The following is a 16623-nucleotide window of genomic DNA, read 5'->3' on the forward strand; positions in this document are numbered from 1 at the left end:
GAAGGGGCTGGGGCATCTGAGCCGTTTGTTCACAATTAAACCATGTAATAAATTCACAATTATACTCATTTGTATTCAACACGTCTTTTCCTCTCAATCACTATAATTGCTCTGGATTTAAACAGCCTGGTAATAGTTTCATCAGAGAGCAGACAGCGAAACTGAGGTGAAATCCAGAGGGAGCCCAAAATAAAGACATGGAGCAGGCCTTGTGGATGGGACCAGGGCCAGATGATGAGAGAGACGGGGCGGGGGGGGGAGAGAGCAGTCGGTGTCCCTGTAAACAATAACACAACAATATTAGTCCAACAGCAGGGAGTTCTGCCTCTGAAAACAGCCCGGGAGTGACTGGTTGGATGTGTGTGTGGCAGGTGGAGGAATTTTTAGAAAAAGGAAATGGGGAGTGAATGAAAAAGAAGGACTAACAGGATGACATCGAGATGAATGAAACAAAAGGACAGCACCAACAGAGAAAGTGGGGAAGAGATATGAGAATAAGTGGAAAATGGAGAAGAATCAGTGAATAAGTGAAAGAATTCCCCTCAGACATTCTCCTTGATTCCCAGCCAACACATTTACAATCGAGGAAGTCTCCACTGACTCGCCGCTGCTGCTGCTGCTCCCTCCTCCTCTCACCTCCTCTCCTCTTCATGCTGGGACCCCCCCTCCCCATACACACACACACACACACACACACACACACACACCTCCTTCCTGAGAAAGTGGGACTCCCTCCCTCCTCCCTCCCTCTCTCTCTCTCTCTCTCTCCCATCTGAAGATTTAACACAGCTCGGAGCAGAGCTGGCGGTCACAGTCGAGCCTTGGATTGTAGCAGAGACTCACACAGAGAGAGAGAGCAGCCCTCCTGCAGCCTGTTACAGCCCCACCGCCATGGATGTCAAACTGCTCGCGCTGACGGCTCTGCTGGCCGTGGCCACACAAGTACCAACCTCCACCGGTGAGTCCAGGAGAGGAGATGAACTTGTTTGAGTGTTTCATGGAGACTGTTTTTTAGGGGTTTTTTTTTTGTTGTTGGATTTATGGTTGAAGAAATTTTAGCTACATGAGACTTTGTAGTTTTAAAGATGGAGAAGCGATCCTGTTGCTTCTATCACTTTGTTTCAGTACATGCTCTGTAAAGACTAACATTACTGTATTTCTGTAAGTAAATTAGGCGAGAGGCTTGTATCTGAAGGAAAATTCCTTTTGGCTTCATGTTTTAACCTCTTTTTCATGATTAAGGCTTGCAAGTGCACAATGTAGTTTTTAGGAATACATTTTAATCAGATATGAAAGATCTTCATTGGCTGATTGATATGTGGCGGACCCTGCCACCTTTCTAGCTTCAAACAGTGTTCTAGGAGAGCAGCTTCTTTATTCAGTTATGGAAAAAATGCATATGTAATACACACAATAAGTTTTATTACCTCACCAATATTGTAACAATTACAATATTTGTTTTCCAAAACTACATTGTGCCCCCTTAAACTAGAAAGAGAAAAATCCCTTTATCACGAATCCCTTATTGCACTTGTGGCTGTTTAGCCCAGCACTTTAATACTTGGATTTATTTTTCATATTTTGATTTTTGATTTTCTTTTGCTAGCTCCTCTGTGTTTCAGACACGGAAAAATAGTTAGCAGAGAGTTGACTTTTGTTTATGATTCATCCACCATCGATCTGTGGTGACTACATGACTGCTGAGGCTGAGGTGATTAATTGATTAACTGATCTGGTGATCCACAGAAACTAAGGCTGCCACTTTTTAAAATATGTATCAATGTTTGTAATAAAGAGTGCTGAAATTCACTGGTTCTGCCTTTTCAAAAATCATTTTTTTACTGGTAGTCTTACATCCCTGACAGCAACTTTAATATACTTGGATTTGGTTGCAAAAACATAGCAGCTTGAGGATGTTAGCTGGGCCTCTGGGAAATTCTGAATTGTGAATTTTGTATCCAAAAAATGAACTGTTGAGAAAATAATCAGCCGCTTAATCAGTCATAAAAAAGTTTTGTTTTGTTTTTCTGCCCTAGGTTGCCTACAGGTTAAATCAGAACATAATGATCTTGGGCAGCTTTTTTTTTTTTAAGTGAGAAATAAATGAGGTTGCAAATGTCAGCAATTATAATGTTGAAGTGTTTTGGGATAAAATGTTTCACTAAAAGAGCGTGCTGTGACCCCACATTTATCTGCCACATGTTAACCTTGGTAGGGAGACATGCCAGGGTGTTGACTCGCCTGGCCTGCGTTATGCTAAGCTTGTTGTTTCGGCCCCAGTGAGACCCCGGGTTGCATATTAAAGAGTTTGGTCTAAATGTGTGTATTTGTCCTTTCCCTTTGCTTTCTTTTAATTAGTTTCTAATTAGGGATAAACAATGCGGTGGTGATAGCAGTGGATGCTCGCCTCTGGCCCCGGTGCTGCGTGCTGCATAATGATCCCTTAGTTTGCATGAGAAAGGAGCCTGAATGGGTGTGAATCATTAGGCTGATATTAGTGAGGATTTAGCCATTTGTGGCAGGACATTTGGTCTTACATGGCAAACATGCATATCAATAGAAATATGTTGAAGTGCAGGACAAAAGGTCTGTTAGCTACACGAGATGCACTTGATTTAGGTCATTTTCTGTGTTTATCTGGGCAGGAAGTGGCTGATACAATGGAGGAGTTGTTGCAACTTGCGAAATATCTGGAAAATCAGCTTCTGCTCTGTGAGCTTTCATGATTTATTAGGACACTCTGTAGCCTCACTGAAGCCTCATTTTTTTTATTTTGTCATTTAAAGTTTTATTGCCGGGGTGTTTCTCTTCATTGTTTCACTGACATTTTTACAGCCAACAACAATTCTTTCAAGAAATTGTAAATTGTAGATTTTCCAAACCTACGATCAGTTTGTAATTACATGTACTCAGAGTTATTAGTGCACATCTGTGGTCCTCTCTGGGCCCTAACAGGCCTCCATGGAGGCACAGGGGTGATTTGTAATCATTTTAAGAATGTACTTGAGGTGATTTCCACAGAGGCCGTCTGAGCCGCTGAGTGCTCCTTCATAAAAGAGGCAAATATTGGAAATTGAATGTGGAGGACCCTTCTGCATGAGAGTGACCGGGCTGAATGCTCTGAGAGTGAAAAGCTCAAATTCTGTGTGTGTGTGTGTGTGTGTGTGTGTGACACTGGTCATAAAAGGGCTAATCTCTTTTTAATGAACATGTTGTTCAGAGCAATAGCAGGTAAACTCATACGTTCCCATGCTTTGTGAAGCCCTGTTACAGTAGATTAAACATGCTTTTAATTTGTCCACTGAGGGAAGTGATGCAGTTAATCACACCTGAAGTGATGCAGACGCCACAGTGTTTGAATGTGGATTTTAATGTGAGGTGATGTAAATGATTTAATCCTCATATGGACCAGGGCCACCCCTTCTTCTGCTTTTAGCGAACGATGACTAAATGTGATAGTTTAAAAGAAATTTGAGGCAGTTTATCTCACAGCGGCCTCTTTATCTACATATGGTGAGAATAGCTGATAAAACAGTTGAGTTTCTTTTGTGTGAACTGCCGTGAAAAAGAACACATTTGTGCTGAGCAAGCCATAAAATGCTTAAATAAGATAAATTATTTTCTTTCTACTGAACCACATCTGCCAACTCATGCAAAACCAACTGGATTGATAAATAGACATGTAACTTTGATTTAGGGGGGAACTGTTCCTTTAAGCTTTTAATCAATCAAAGTGAATTATTGAACTTAGCTGTGTAAATCTATTCGATCCATTTGTTAAAATGCAATGTATTATTTCCTGTCTGGTGGTTTCATGACTTTCCCTTTTCACTAACCAACTAAAGTGATGCTAATTTGTCATCTTCCTTGTTGTGTGTTTGCAGCGAAGCCCATCAGTCTGGTCGAGCGGTGCTGGTGTCGCTCCACCCTCAGCACGGTTCCTCAGCGCTCCATCAGAGAGCTCAAGTTCCTCCACACCCCCAACTGCCCCTTCCAAGTCATGTAAGTCGATGAGAGTAAAATTGTGTGATCTCTCCTGATGTGAGCGACTGATGGAGGAATATGTCACTTGTTTCATTTGTCAGAGTAATAAGTGAGCTTTGTTTTTACTGGACTTAAGAATACATTTTGTCCGGCCAATAACTGATTGAATTGCGGACGATCCTTGTTGGGTCGATGCTCAGTGTTCGTTTGGACTTGCTGAACCCCTTGAAAGCATGAGCCCCTCAAAACGACAGGAGTTTTTTTTGTGTGGAAACTAGTTGTTGAGTTTATTTTCCACTAGCAGTAGAAATGATACGAAGGCTGCGATGTGACGTTCAGACAATGATTTCAGCTCTAGGCACATTGACTACAAAAGTGCAAGTGACATCTCTCTGGTCTTATTATTATGTGGTATCTCTGCTGACCTCTCACCCCGAACATCTCCATAGTGAGAAGCTGAGAAAAAAAAGTTGGATGGAAATTTAAAATAGAGCTGAAAGGAAAATAGTAAGGGGGGAAATATAGGAACATTTGCTGCAGTCCCAAATCATATTTTCTTGCACAAGTCATGTAACTTTTTCTCCGCCCAAGAAACTTCCACCTAAAGTGCAGTCAGTATCCAGTCTTTCTAAATCTTTAATCTGGCATGTTCAAAGAGTATGACTAAGAATTGTTTACTGAGATTCAGTGAAATAAATCAAACAAAAACGTCATTAAATCTCTCTTAATTTCTGCTTCAGCAAAAGCATGAGTAAGAGTGAAATACAGACATCCAGGCTGCAGTCAACTGAAGTGAAAACAATAAATAAACACAGACAACTTCCAAGATGAGTCATCAGAACAGTGACTCAAGTCACAACGCCTCGAGTCCCCACCTCAGATTTTGTTCTGTTAAGACGCTGAAAAGACGCTGAAAAAATCTGAGCAAAACATCTCCTTACACTTAATATAAGACGCAATCAGCCAGAAGGTGTCTCCTTAATTTTTGTATGCTTACTTTTGTACTTCTTCTAAATTTTCTCAAATTTTGTCTATCAAGTAAGAATGAACAGCGCAGATAGACTGCGTGTGGATATGTGTGTTAATATCCTTCCATTCTTTCCCTGATGAGGGTTTAAAACAACACGATCCTCTCAGAAAGAGGAAAGCGGTGACGGCCGGAGCTCGAGGGGGCCGTTCATGTTTTGCAAAGGAAGCAATAATTAAGGGTCAAAGTGATTACCTTTGTGTTTCTGCTGACCCCCTGTGTCCTTTATCCACTTTTTTTTTCTTTATTTCCCGCCTAGCAACGCTGAGTATAATGTCACTGGTCTGGAACACATTAACTAAAAAGCCTCATTCATTTGTTTGCAATAGAAAACAGGACGGCAGAAGCCTCACAGCCAAAAGGCTAAAAGGCTGTGGGGCTTCTGCCAAAACAGGGAGGGGGGCGCCGGTGACTGTTGGAAGGGGTGAGCGAGTGGTAAAAGGTCAGAGAGGACGCGGGGCGCTCCGGCCCGGGCCACACACTCCCTCCAACCTCCCTCCAGAAAACTGCCAGAGGAGTCAAGAAGTCATTCAGACGAGGAGCCCGCGGAGCTGCTCCCATATCTCTATTGAGGTGGATGAAAGAGAGCCAGTAACACTACACCCTCTCCCCCCTCCCACCTCACCCCTGTGTCCCTCATCCTACCCCCTCCGCCCCCGCCCGACCGTCCCAGCATGCTGTTGGTATTAACTTGCTGTGAAGTAATTACTACCTGCTGCTCGTGGAACTCCGGCCCTCAAATTCCAGCCAAGTCAATTAGGGCTTCAGTTGGTCATCCAGACAAGCAGACAGATAAACAGGATGAAGGGAGACACATCAAAACAGTGCCCGGGCAGATGAGCCGGCCACCACTAATAAAGTCAAAGAGGAGGGGAAGAAGGGGACATCCCCGGAGGAAAAGCAAACACAGATCTTGTTACTGAGCTGTTTGGCCTCCTGACTCACATGTTAGTTTGAGGGATTTGAAGCTGATGCCTGGACTGATGCTCCTGGGCTGCTCTTTTAAGTGCAGAAGCCATTTGCCCATTTGCTGTGTGGATCTAAATGGGGTGAGCAATTGGGGAGGTGGGACATTAGAGAGGTTTGGGGGGGGGGGCTCAAATTGAATCAGAAAGCGGTGAAGAGGCGGAGAGGAATGTGTTGATTTGCGGGGTGGTGTGATGGAGAGCTGGAGGGAGGAGAAAGAGAAGCAGCGAGGCGAGACACCTCTCAAGTTGTTAACTCTCATACGCGACCTTTTGCCACCGAGGTGTGAGATCCACATGTTTGGAAGGGGGGGCAACCCCGACGGCTGCCCCCGACAGGGTCCGATAACGGAACAAATCCTCTCCTAAATATTTGGCTCAGCTCTTCATCAGCGGGGCGAGAACACACACACTCTGTGACCGCAGAGCTGTTCATCACACTGCGGAGATCAATCTGAGATGCTGCTTCAGTCCCATGAGACACACAATATATATTCAGATTAACTCAACCAATTAATATCTGTCTTGTGAAATTAAAAATGTTTCCAAGACTTTAGGAGAATTTAGGTTTTTATCAAACTGTTCAGAGAAAAAAATGCCTTTTTCAGGTGTACTATGTAGTTTTGGGGGAGAAATAGTCTCTTGTAGTAAGCTGTTAAGATGTAACCAACCATTTAAAAAATAGTTAAACACCACATCCAAGATATAGCAATGGCAATAAGCAATTAAACATTTACATTATTTATTCTTTATTTATTATTTCAAATAATGGTAGAGAACTGTTTTTTTGCTGTTGTTTTTTTACTTTTAATTTACAAGAAAAGCCTCACTGATTAAAATCTTCCTTTTCAAGAGATAACACTAATACACCAAAAAAAGAATCAAACAGAAAATGCAATTATGATGAATAATTGCATGAATAAAAATTCTAATCCAGTCATTTACAAGATCTCTTCCTATATTTAACCCAAACAACACCTTGAACGCAGGATGTGACATTTCTGCTCCAAGGAGTCTCTCTGTAAAATCAAAACTAGACATGGGATCATGGGAGCTGATGTTCCTTGTCAAACAAACATTACTGCTGATTAACATGTATGTATGTGACTCAGCCACAAATGTTCATGAGCAAAAGAAAGCTTTAAAGTTTTATTCATGTTACACTTTGTGCGCACCATTAACTTCAGTAAAATAACACACTTCTCTGGGTTTGAGCATCATTGGGGACATTTGGGATTTGATGTCAGTACACAACTCAACATTATCTCACAAAGGTCTAGCCATCAAAAAAACATATTAATCTAGAAACGTTGCATTTTATATCTGTGCATCATGTGCAGTGTAGAGACAGCATTACAAGCAATACAGTCCAGTGTGACCGGCGACGAGAGCCTCTTCTCCAGCTGTTCCTGAGTGGAAACAGAGAGCCGGGATTTTTCACCACCAACCAGAGGGCGACAGCCTGTTCTGCGCTCTAATCCTCCAGTTTGAAGTGTGGACGTGTCGTAGGACGTGCTGAGGTTTTCAGAGCATAGCGGTGGTGTTCCTGAGCTCAGCCTTCACAAAACAAATCAGACGTCATCCTGACATATCGCGCTGGTTTCAATATCAAGGGTCAAATCATAAATGGAGCAGATATTTGTATTCAGTGTCATGATCTGCACTAATAAAGGAAGTCAGGTTTCTTCTTTGGTTAAAGATAATGCATTTAGCTGATGTTAAAGGTGCACTATGTAGTTTTAGGGAAAACGTATTAATCAGAGATCAATGAAGAGAACGATCTTCATTAACTGATTCTTTTTAAGCTTAAACAAACTAAATGAATAAACTTTCGTAATTTTCATGAATGATCAAACTTAATATACCAACTGGCCTGAGAGGACAACACAGTTTGATATTGTTTTACTTTGTTTATATTTGGCGGACCCTGCCACCTTTCTAGCTTCAAAACAGTGTTCTGGGACTTCATTTTCCTCTTAGACAAGCCTGTTTATTCTCGTTGACATTGTAAATATAAAAATTCTGAGTTTAAATTTCTTCTCAAAAACTACATAGTGCCCCTTCAAGTGTGATTTTTTACGCTCAATATTAGGGGCACAGCTTGTTAGAAAAAGCAATCCTCTGGTTTTAACTGGGATGTGTTGTATGATGTTCCGTCTCTCTCTGGGAGATCAAGTTGAGCTTTTGTTGAAGTGGGCTTTCACAAAACACACGTGATATTATTGTGATTTATAGGCCACGAAGAAGCTTAAGTTTAAGCTGTGTCTTCATGGAATTATCTCTCTCTAACTTAAACAATGTTCTCCCCTCACACAGCATTACGATCTTTGCCTTGGGGAATAATAAATGTGACTTATGGCGCCTGTAGGTTTAAAAGACCATACCAGTGGTTTGTGTGTGCAGGTTTAATAACTGCAAATTGCTTGTAATGTACATTTCTTCCTACCATTATCCAGATTACAGGCGATGTTTTTTTACTTAATATTCCTACTCTCCAAGAAGCCATTGTTTTCCATGTATTTCAGCATTTCATGCACAAAGAGAGTTGAAACTTGTTTGAGAAAGGTAATCCATCACAATGATGCTTCGTCACCTTTATTTGAAATCATTGTTGGGTTTATTTATGTTTGTAAGATTATGTCGGTGCATTCGAGGACATCTGAAAGGAGGGTTAAAACATACTCCCACTGGGCCACGAGCTAACATTGAATCGATGGAAGGTGATGGATATTTTGTTGTGATGAATTACCTCGAAGCAAGAGCCAAGATTCAGTGAGGGGATTTGTTAAGGTACTGACAGGAATTGAAGTTGGGAAATCAACTTGCTCTGTAAAAACAGAGGTTTTCAGACTGTGAAGCGTTATGCAACCGGTAGAACGTTGAAAAAGGGGTGTGGAAGGAGAGACACCACGTGAGACAAAGATACTGTGTGAGATGAGATGCAGTTCATGTCCTTTAAAACCCTCGTCTGAGTGCCACTCTCCGCTCCGCCGACAGAGAGCAACAGTAGCTGACATTTGTTAGAAACGAGAGTCTAATAACATAAACTAACGACCGGCTTCCAACACAATACAGAAGTTCCACAGAGCCCTTTGACTTCCACTTCACAATATGTTGATGTCTTAATCTCCTGTTTGCATCGGAGTAAACGTCCATAAACCCAACTGGGAATCAGGAACAGTCGTTCATCTGAACGCCTTACAATTTTCACATTTTTACGATATTTCAGCCTCAAGTAAATAAGTCATGATCATGATCAAGAACTGCTAATAACTCATTTGGCCAATTTTTTATTCATATATTCATTGCTATTGTACATTTAACAATCAACACAATGTACAAGAAGGTACAAATAGTTAAGAATTTGTCAGAAACAACGCTTAAGAAAGTTTAATTTTATATCGGAATCTGGGGATTTTCTCACCCTCTTCATCTCCTTGCTGTTGTTGGCTGTAGCTAATGTAGCTGCTTTGACCAATAAAATTTTGGTGTTCATAATTGTAGTCCCTTCTCAAACAGTTGTAAATTATTTCTTAGTAATATCATGATACATGTTATCCTGGCCATTCAAATGAATACAAAACACATGAATGTTGTAAATATATAGACTGACCGCTCAGCAACCCCATCTGGGACTTCCCCTGTCCCTTATCTTGAAAATCCAATAAATAAATAAAATGAAAATAAAAAGTTTAAAAAAATGATTACAAATAGTAAATAAATATTATATGTTAAAACACTCAGTGGTGATAGAGAACATAAACAGTCTTTTTAGATGTTTTGCCAGAAAACACATAACATGAAAATAGATTGGTATACAAAAATAAATATAAAGAAAATATAAACAGATCTGGTAATAAGTCAAAAGAATAACAAATATAGGCTAGAATTAAACAGAGCTCAAGATGAAGCTTACTGCATCAATGACGATGTTATACTTCCTGTTTACATCTCCAAAAGCATCATAGGAACATCAGGCATAAAGTTTAGAGCATCTCTACAGTCTATAATTTTTTAAAACAATTAACGTTATTGATTTAGCATCTTTAATCAGTAGCATATGAGGTAAATCATGTAAATCCACCTGTGTGGTCCTTAAGAGGCAGATTATCACAAAAACAAATTAGCTTTCTCATGAAATACCTGCAGAAAAATGAACTAAACCTGCGAGCTCATTCAAGAAAATGCCTAAAATGGAAACCAATACAACCAAGTACAGAACTCGAATGAGCTTTTTTTTAAGGGATCCATGTTAATTAAAGTGTAAGTCACATTTCCTTGAGGTTACTGGGAGTTCTTGTTACAGTTTGGTTGAGTGCACAGCTAATAAAGTAGATACAATCTCTGTACTGGACACCATCACCGGATGTTTGGCTACAGAGAAAGCCCCGAGGTGAAAGTGTTCTCCAGTACACATCCTTGAACCTGATATATTACATGTGCCGAGAACATTTTTCTTTCTCTCTATCTCTCATTTACTAAGGCAAACATTAATGTTGAAATGGGAAAGTAATTCATCCGTTTACATCATTTTAGTGGAAACAAACCAAACACATTCTACTGATTTCTCCCGCAGTGCCAAGTTGAAGAACAACAGGGAAGTTTGCATCAACCCGGAGACCAAGTGGCTGCAGCAGTACTTAAAGAACGCCATTAACAAGTAAGAAAAAAACCCTCCTCTTCGCTCTCTCTCTCTCTCTCTCTCTCTCTCTCTCTCTCTCCCTCTCTCTCTCCCTCTCTCTCTCTCTCTCTCTCCCTCTCTCTCTCTCTCTCGCTCTCTCTGCAGACACAGCATTGCTGACAGAGAAATGAAATACAGCTCTCTTCTCCACTGAGTTTAGATCTTACCAAGAAGACATAAACCACCGCTACAAATGGCCAACATTGCTCAGTTTCCTGCTGACAATTCCTCTCTGAAATCACTGATGTGGTTGATGTAGGCCGCTGAGTTATTACCTGTGAAATGATTAGCATCCAGCGAGAAATGTAATAAATCTCCCACTGCTATGTCTGCTTCCTTCTTTCTCAGAAGCATGTGTCTGAGAGCCGAGACTGCGGACGAGTCAGATGTTGATCATTTTTTTTACCCTCCCTGCTTGCTCACAGTAGTTAATGTAGCTAATCATATGATCATTGTATGAGGAGGCTATTTCCACATCATTATCATCACTAATTGTACAGCAGCAACATGGCTGTCCCAGCTGGGGAGCAGTGTTGTGGGTGAAAAGTATTCATAGTAAAAAAAAAAAAAAAAGTACAGCAGCTCATTCAGTTTTTAATGAGCTATGCAGTTAAAATGTGTGCATTCCTCATAAAAAAGAAATGTCCCCCACATGTCTGGTGGTGATTATTGCGAGGCTGCATGTCCGGCTTCTTAAAAACCATAAACACTTAAAGCACAATGTGAAAACAAATAATAAAGTAATTTACAAGGATTTATGAGATTGTTTACTGTGTTGTTGAAGGTGCAATATGAAAGGATTTAAAGGACGAAATAACAGTTCAGACATTATGAAGTGTATATAGGCTGTTGTGGAGTGCAAAGATATCCACTGGGGTTAGCATGCTAACCAGCTGGCATGTCTCAGACAGTAAAACTTCCTATGTTCTGTCTTCTGTACGGGTTTCGATATACACAGTACTTTGTGTATCAAGTACACATCATAACTGCTGGGCCTTGTGTTAAGTTTTCCCACCAGGTACTCTGGGCAGTAGGGTTTTATACACAGCAAAGACATGAAAATGGCCAAAACTGCAGTAACAGGGTTCAGCGTGGGAACATAGCTAAGTGTGTTAAGTGTGTTTGCACTTTATAGGCGCTCATTATTAACATTAACAGTCCTGAATGGATGGAGTGAGAGTAACTTTAAAAACTCCTGTTCACGCCAGAATCCTGTGTTGTTAGGTAGAAGAGGGACTGCCAAGAACGTATACTGTACATGCGAGCAATAAAGTCTTACATGTATGTAGTGTGTGTGTGTGTGTGTGTGTGTGTGTGTGTGTGTGTGTGTGTGTGTGTGTGTGTGTGTGTGTGTGTGTGTGTGAAGAGGTGTTCTTAAAGAGCAAGGGAACATGGCTGCTCTTTGTCACAAACACACTTCATTCTCAGTCAAAGTAACTCATAAATAACTTGTATATGCCATGATGTTCACCTATCACAACTGTTTGCCGACACCTGAGGCCCCTGACGTGTCCATGACTGCATGTTAGAACAGCAGTTCCTGAGGGGCCCTGCTGCTCATTCATACTGTATCCTCTATTACACGCGACGTACATCACTGGCCTCTCAGAAGTTATGTTTGTACGCTGGAAATGTTTATATGTTTTTGAAAGGAACCATTATTGCTATTTGGTAAAGAGGCACTTTACGGAAAGAAATTCAGAAACTCAGAAAAGTAATATTTACAATATTTATAAGGTAATAATATTTACTTTTTCCAGTGTTTGAAGCTAGAAAGGTGGCAATGCAAACAAATGCAAAATTGTGTTGTTCTTTAAGGTCAGTTTTTTTTCAGTCATGAAATTTAATCACTGAAGATTTTTCTCTTTTGATTAGAATTTCTTCCCCAAAACTACATAGTACACCTTAAAGTACTAAAAGTGTAGGAAATAGTAAATTGTACATTTATTTATATGTATACACTGAGTACTAGTGGTTGTCTGATTAAAATTGATCACTTTTAAAATTTGCTCCTTTTGGCTCCGATACAGCATGCAAAACAAGCTAAGGATCTATTAACTTAAGTTATCAAATAAATGTAGTGAGTAAGAAAGGACATTATCTTCAAACTGTAGTGGAGTGGAGGTATAAAGCAGCAGAAAATTTTACTTTTAACTTAGTACAATAATTGAGTAAAAATAATTAGCTCCATCCCACCACTGATCATGCCACACCACACCATTCTCAGTCTAATGGATAACTTCTCCCTCTGAATCTCTCTCCAGGGTGAAGAAAAACCGAAGACGCAATAACAAGAAGAACTAAAGACAAGAGAAGACGTCAGACCTGGCCCCCCGGGTCGAACCTGTATACCTCCCTGTCACTGCTATGGATGTATGTAAACACGCTGTATGTACCCGTCCACCTCTCTGGACCGCTTGCAGAACCAGCACTTCACCACCAAACTGTGCCGTCCCCAATGTCACTCTGGACACCCACGCACCTCCACCTCCACCTCCACCTCCACCTCACCACATCAGCACCAAGTGCAATTATACCTGTGGATTCATGCTGATGTCAGATATGTGTGTGTGTGTGTGTGTGTGTGTGTGTCGGGCAAACGGCACAAATGACAGAGTAAGTGTGTGTGTGTGTGTGTGTGTGTGTGTGTGTGTGTGTGTACAAGAACTAACTATATAGTTTATCCTGACTTCACGCAGCTATAAAGGAACAATTTGAGCTTTCCGTCTCAAACACAAGGCTTTGTGGGTAATGCTACCTTCACTTCCTGTCAAATTAAATTTAAATATGAGCCGCCGAAACATCCACATAAGCCTCCTCAGAGGACTTTGTTGGCAGATTTGACTAAATAGCCCAAATGTGTCATTCACTTGCGGAAAACAGAAAATGATCAGCTACATTCACAAAAACACACTTCCTTTTCACTTTAACCATTGTTGAAAAGAGTGAAATCAGATTTTTGTTGATCGGACATTCATTAATAGCAAATATCTGGGACTGGGTTGGCGTCACAGGCTTTAATCTGAAAACGTCCTCTGATATGAGGTGAATCTGGCATTACTCCACGACTGAGAGCTCGAGGGGCAGACGCAGAGAGGCTGGCCATTAGGGTCACAGGCAGCGACCAATCAGGGCAGGCCACGCTGCATCAGAATCTTGAACTGTCTTCCAGCTTCAGAAAACAGATGGAAGCTCACACACACTGCTATAAGAAACGAGCACTGATTTTATGGTGCTATATATTCAGTATGAGGGGTCAGAGCCATCGGCGTGATTATATTTCACTGTTTATTTTTTTGCAAGATTTAAGATGGGATGTTGTGACCTCTGTGTCTGAAGTGAAACACACGTCACACAATATTTAAAGCGCTGTTGTTAGAGTCTGATGTGAAAGATGAAAAGGAAAGCTGATGTAATGTTAGGGCCGTATACTGTACTGACAAAGACTATAAGGAGTGGAATAAAACACTTATCAATGCAGCTTTTTTTTTATTGGTTGAACGTATCGGTAAACAGAGACCAAATATTTATATAATGAAACATGCAACATGAAGAAACCTCAAAGAGCATGACTTTCAATTTCATTTACTGTTGGAAAAAAGGTAGAAGATCACCATAACTCTTAATTTTTCAAATCAAAGGGACCGGGTAACTGTATATCGTGACAACAGAGCAATTTAACTGCAGTATTTACCAACACCTGTCCTTGGTGGGAACAAAAAGCTAATGAATTGTCACATGAAACGGCAGAATGATAGATGTCACATAGGGAATGTCCACAGTGGCAAATAGAACGTTTTTGATTATCTTTTTTTTATATATATATATATTTGAGCCACTTTATTATCAGATGTGTCTTTCAAATGTAATTGTTTTATTTTTATATTGTGTATAACCTTACTAAATGCTTTTTTTTTTTTTAATGCAATGTACAGTAGACAGTAGATACTAAATGAAGGCTAGTCCATAAAAGGCGAGAAAGAGTGTTAAACTTCATTTTTTTAAAGCAACATTATGTAGAAATTGGCACCACCACTGTCGGTAACAATTTGTCAGATGTAATGTAGGTGCTGACCACAAACAAAACTCATTACATCATAACAATGTTATGTGTTGAAAACATGTGTGTTGAAGTAAACATGTATGTAACTGTGTGATCTTTCCCCCACACTGTAGTTACATACTGCAGAAACAAGTGATATAGACACCATTCACCCTGTTAGAGGACACTGTGCCACCAACATGATTTTGAAGCTGTTATTTTAAGGTTAAAATAAAGTTACATAATGTTGCTTTAAGGTTTCATGTAATATTTCATGTGTATGTTATGGTTTGTTTGAAAGTATGTTAAACACAGTATGCAACACATTCCTTTACCAAAGGAATTACAAAAAAAAGCTATTTTTTCTTTCATCGTTATTTTACAATATGGATACAAAAAAAAATAATGATTAGCAACTACACATCAAATGTCGTCCTCCTGGTTTGTTGTTTGCTGTTCCCTTATCAACCGAAGTGAACATGCATCGAAGGTGAGCCGAGTAACAGTCCAACACACAGCGACTGAAGACAAAAGCAGCTGTCGTTGTGTTACATGAGTCAGGAAACTATTCAGGCTCGGCCCACCAGTCGAACACTTGATTCGATTTTTACTGAGGTTGATGTATGATGTGTCAATAGAGCCGCTGAGCCAAAACAGAACAAAACCTTTCAGTTGTGACCGACATGTGCTTTCAATCTGGACACTCCCAGCACCCCACGGGCTTTCTTTTCAGTTTCACTCAACTGCTGCCATGCCGCAGAATTAGAGACTTTTCTTTTTTTTTTTCTTCCTAAAAAAGTATGTTCTGGTGCTTTTTGTCCCTGTTATGGTCTTTTGTTGGTTTGTTTTACTTGGTCCACTTGCTGAGTGGTTGATGACCGGTGATAATCATATCAATTTGCGGCTAATGTTGCAATAATCCTGGAAGTGTGATTCATTTCCCATTAATGTAATAGAAGGTAATAGACACTCATTTCATGTTATTACACTAATTTGTTTGAACAGGTTGCTAAATTAGCTTAATTTGGCCCAAATGGACTGATATACGTGAATAAATGTCTTGTATTCGTTGTGTAACACCACAACCCATTTATTTACCTGAGAGGAAAGTCTAGAGAGTGGATTATGTTTTCACTTCTGAAAACTTTCTAATGTATAATGTGATAATAATCTCACGAACAGGGAAAAGTTATCACATTACCTGTAACCACGCTGTTAGGAGCATTTGTTACATTCCCTTTTATATTAATTCATTTGTTTTATTAATTAGACTATAAGCGCTATAAGACTATAAGTGTTTAGTGATGCGGGCCCTGTTGAAACATTAACATTTCGGACAGATATATAGACATCTTTATCATCGCACAAATGGGCCTTTTCACACGAAGTGTTTGTGCGTGGACCATTTACACATCCAGGTCCACATTTACTCGTCATTAATGTGCAAAAAAAATAAATCAAAGAGGTTGCATGAGTTCTACTTTGGACCCCGGGACAATGTGAAATAACTTTTATTTCTTTCGAGGCAGCTTCTGACACATGTTCTTCATATACGTGAGATATATTCCTCACTGTATTGTCACTGTTTGTACACCAACAGGCAGTATTATAGCCATGATACCCTTGATGCCCTTTTTCAATAAAGTCATATGAAACAAAATCAGTTGTATGTGACCATGTTTTTATCTTTCAAACATCATATGGGGTTTTTTTTGTATTTTTATCAATTTAAAGCGACTTTAAGTGACAGAGAGGTTTCAAAACAAATTTAAATCGGCTTGTCAAGTTGGTTTGACCGATGTGTTAGAAACCAACTAGCAAATCCAGCAGACATGGAAAAACATGAGCATCCTACTGGAGTCGAGTTTCTACCCAGAATTCACTTTCCTTTTAGCTTTGAGAAAATATCTGATCTTAAGCTTGT

The 16623-nt window shown here is 40.1% G+C and overlaps 1 protein-coding gene across 1 annotated transcript; it reads left to right on the forward strand.

Annotated features, from left to right (window-relative positions):
* Nucleotides 1-790: 790 nt before the first annotated feature.
* On the forward strand, nucleotides 791-16359 carry cxcl12b (chemokine (C-X-C motif) ligand 12b (stromal cell-derived factor 1)). The gene is made up of 4 exons (XM_037115498.1): nucleotides 791-958; nucleotides 3885-4002; nucleotides 10553-10636; nucleotides 12922-16359. Exons 1-4 carry the CDS (start codon nucleotides 892-894, stop codon nucleotides 12959-12961), a joined length of 309 nt encoding a protein of 102 aa, XP_036971393.1. The 5' UTR covers nucleotides 791-891; the 3' UTR covers nucleotides 12962-16359.
* The last annotated feature ends 264 nt before the right edge of the window (nucleotides 16360-16623 follow it).

This window comes from Acanthopagrus latus, chromosome 1, assembly GCF_904848185.1.
Source record: "Acanthopagrus latus isolate v.2019 chromosome 1, fAcaLat1.1, whole genome shotgun sequence".
Classification (NCBI taxonomy): Eukaryota; Metazoa; Chordata; class Actinopteri; order Spariformes; family Sparidae; genus Acanthopagrus; species Acanthopagrus latus.

What these genes read in the sequence shown, in the direction of transcription:
- cxcl12b (XM_037115498.1), top strand. Translation starts at nt 892, where the DNA reads ATGGATGTCAAACTGCTCGCGCTGACGGCTCTGCTGGCCGTGGCCACA. An exon ending in ACAAGTACCAACCTCCACCG is followed by an intron (nt 959 to 3,884) that starts GTGAGTCCAGGA and finishes GTGTGTTTGCAG; the next exon opens with CGAAGCCCATCAGTCTGGTC. An exon ending in TTAAAGAACGCCATTAACAA is followed by an intron (nt 10,637 to 12,921) that starts GTAAGAAAAAAA and finishes ATCTCTCTCCAG; the next exon opens with GGTGAAGAAAAACCGAAGAC.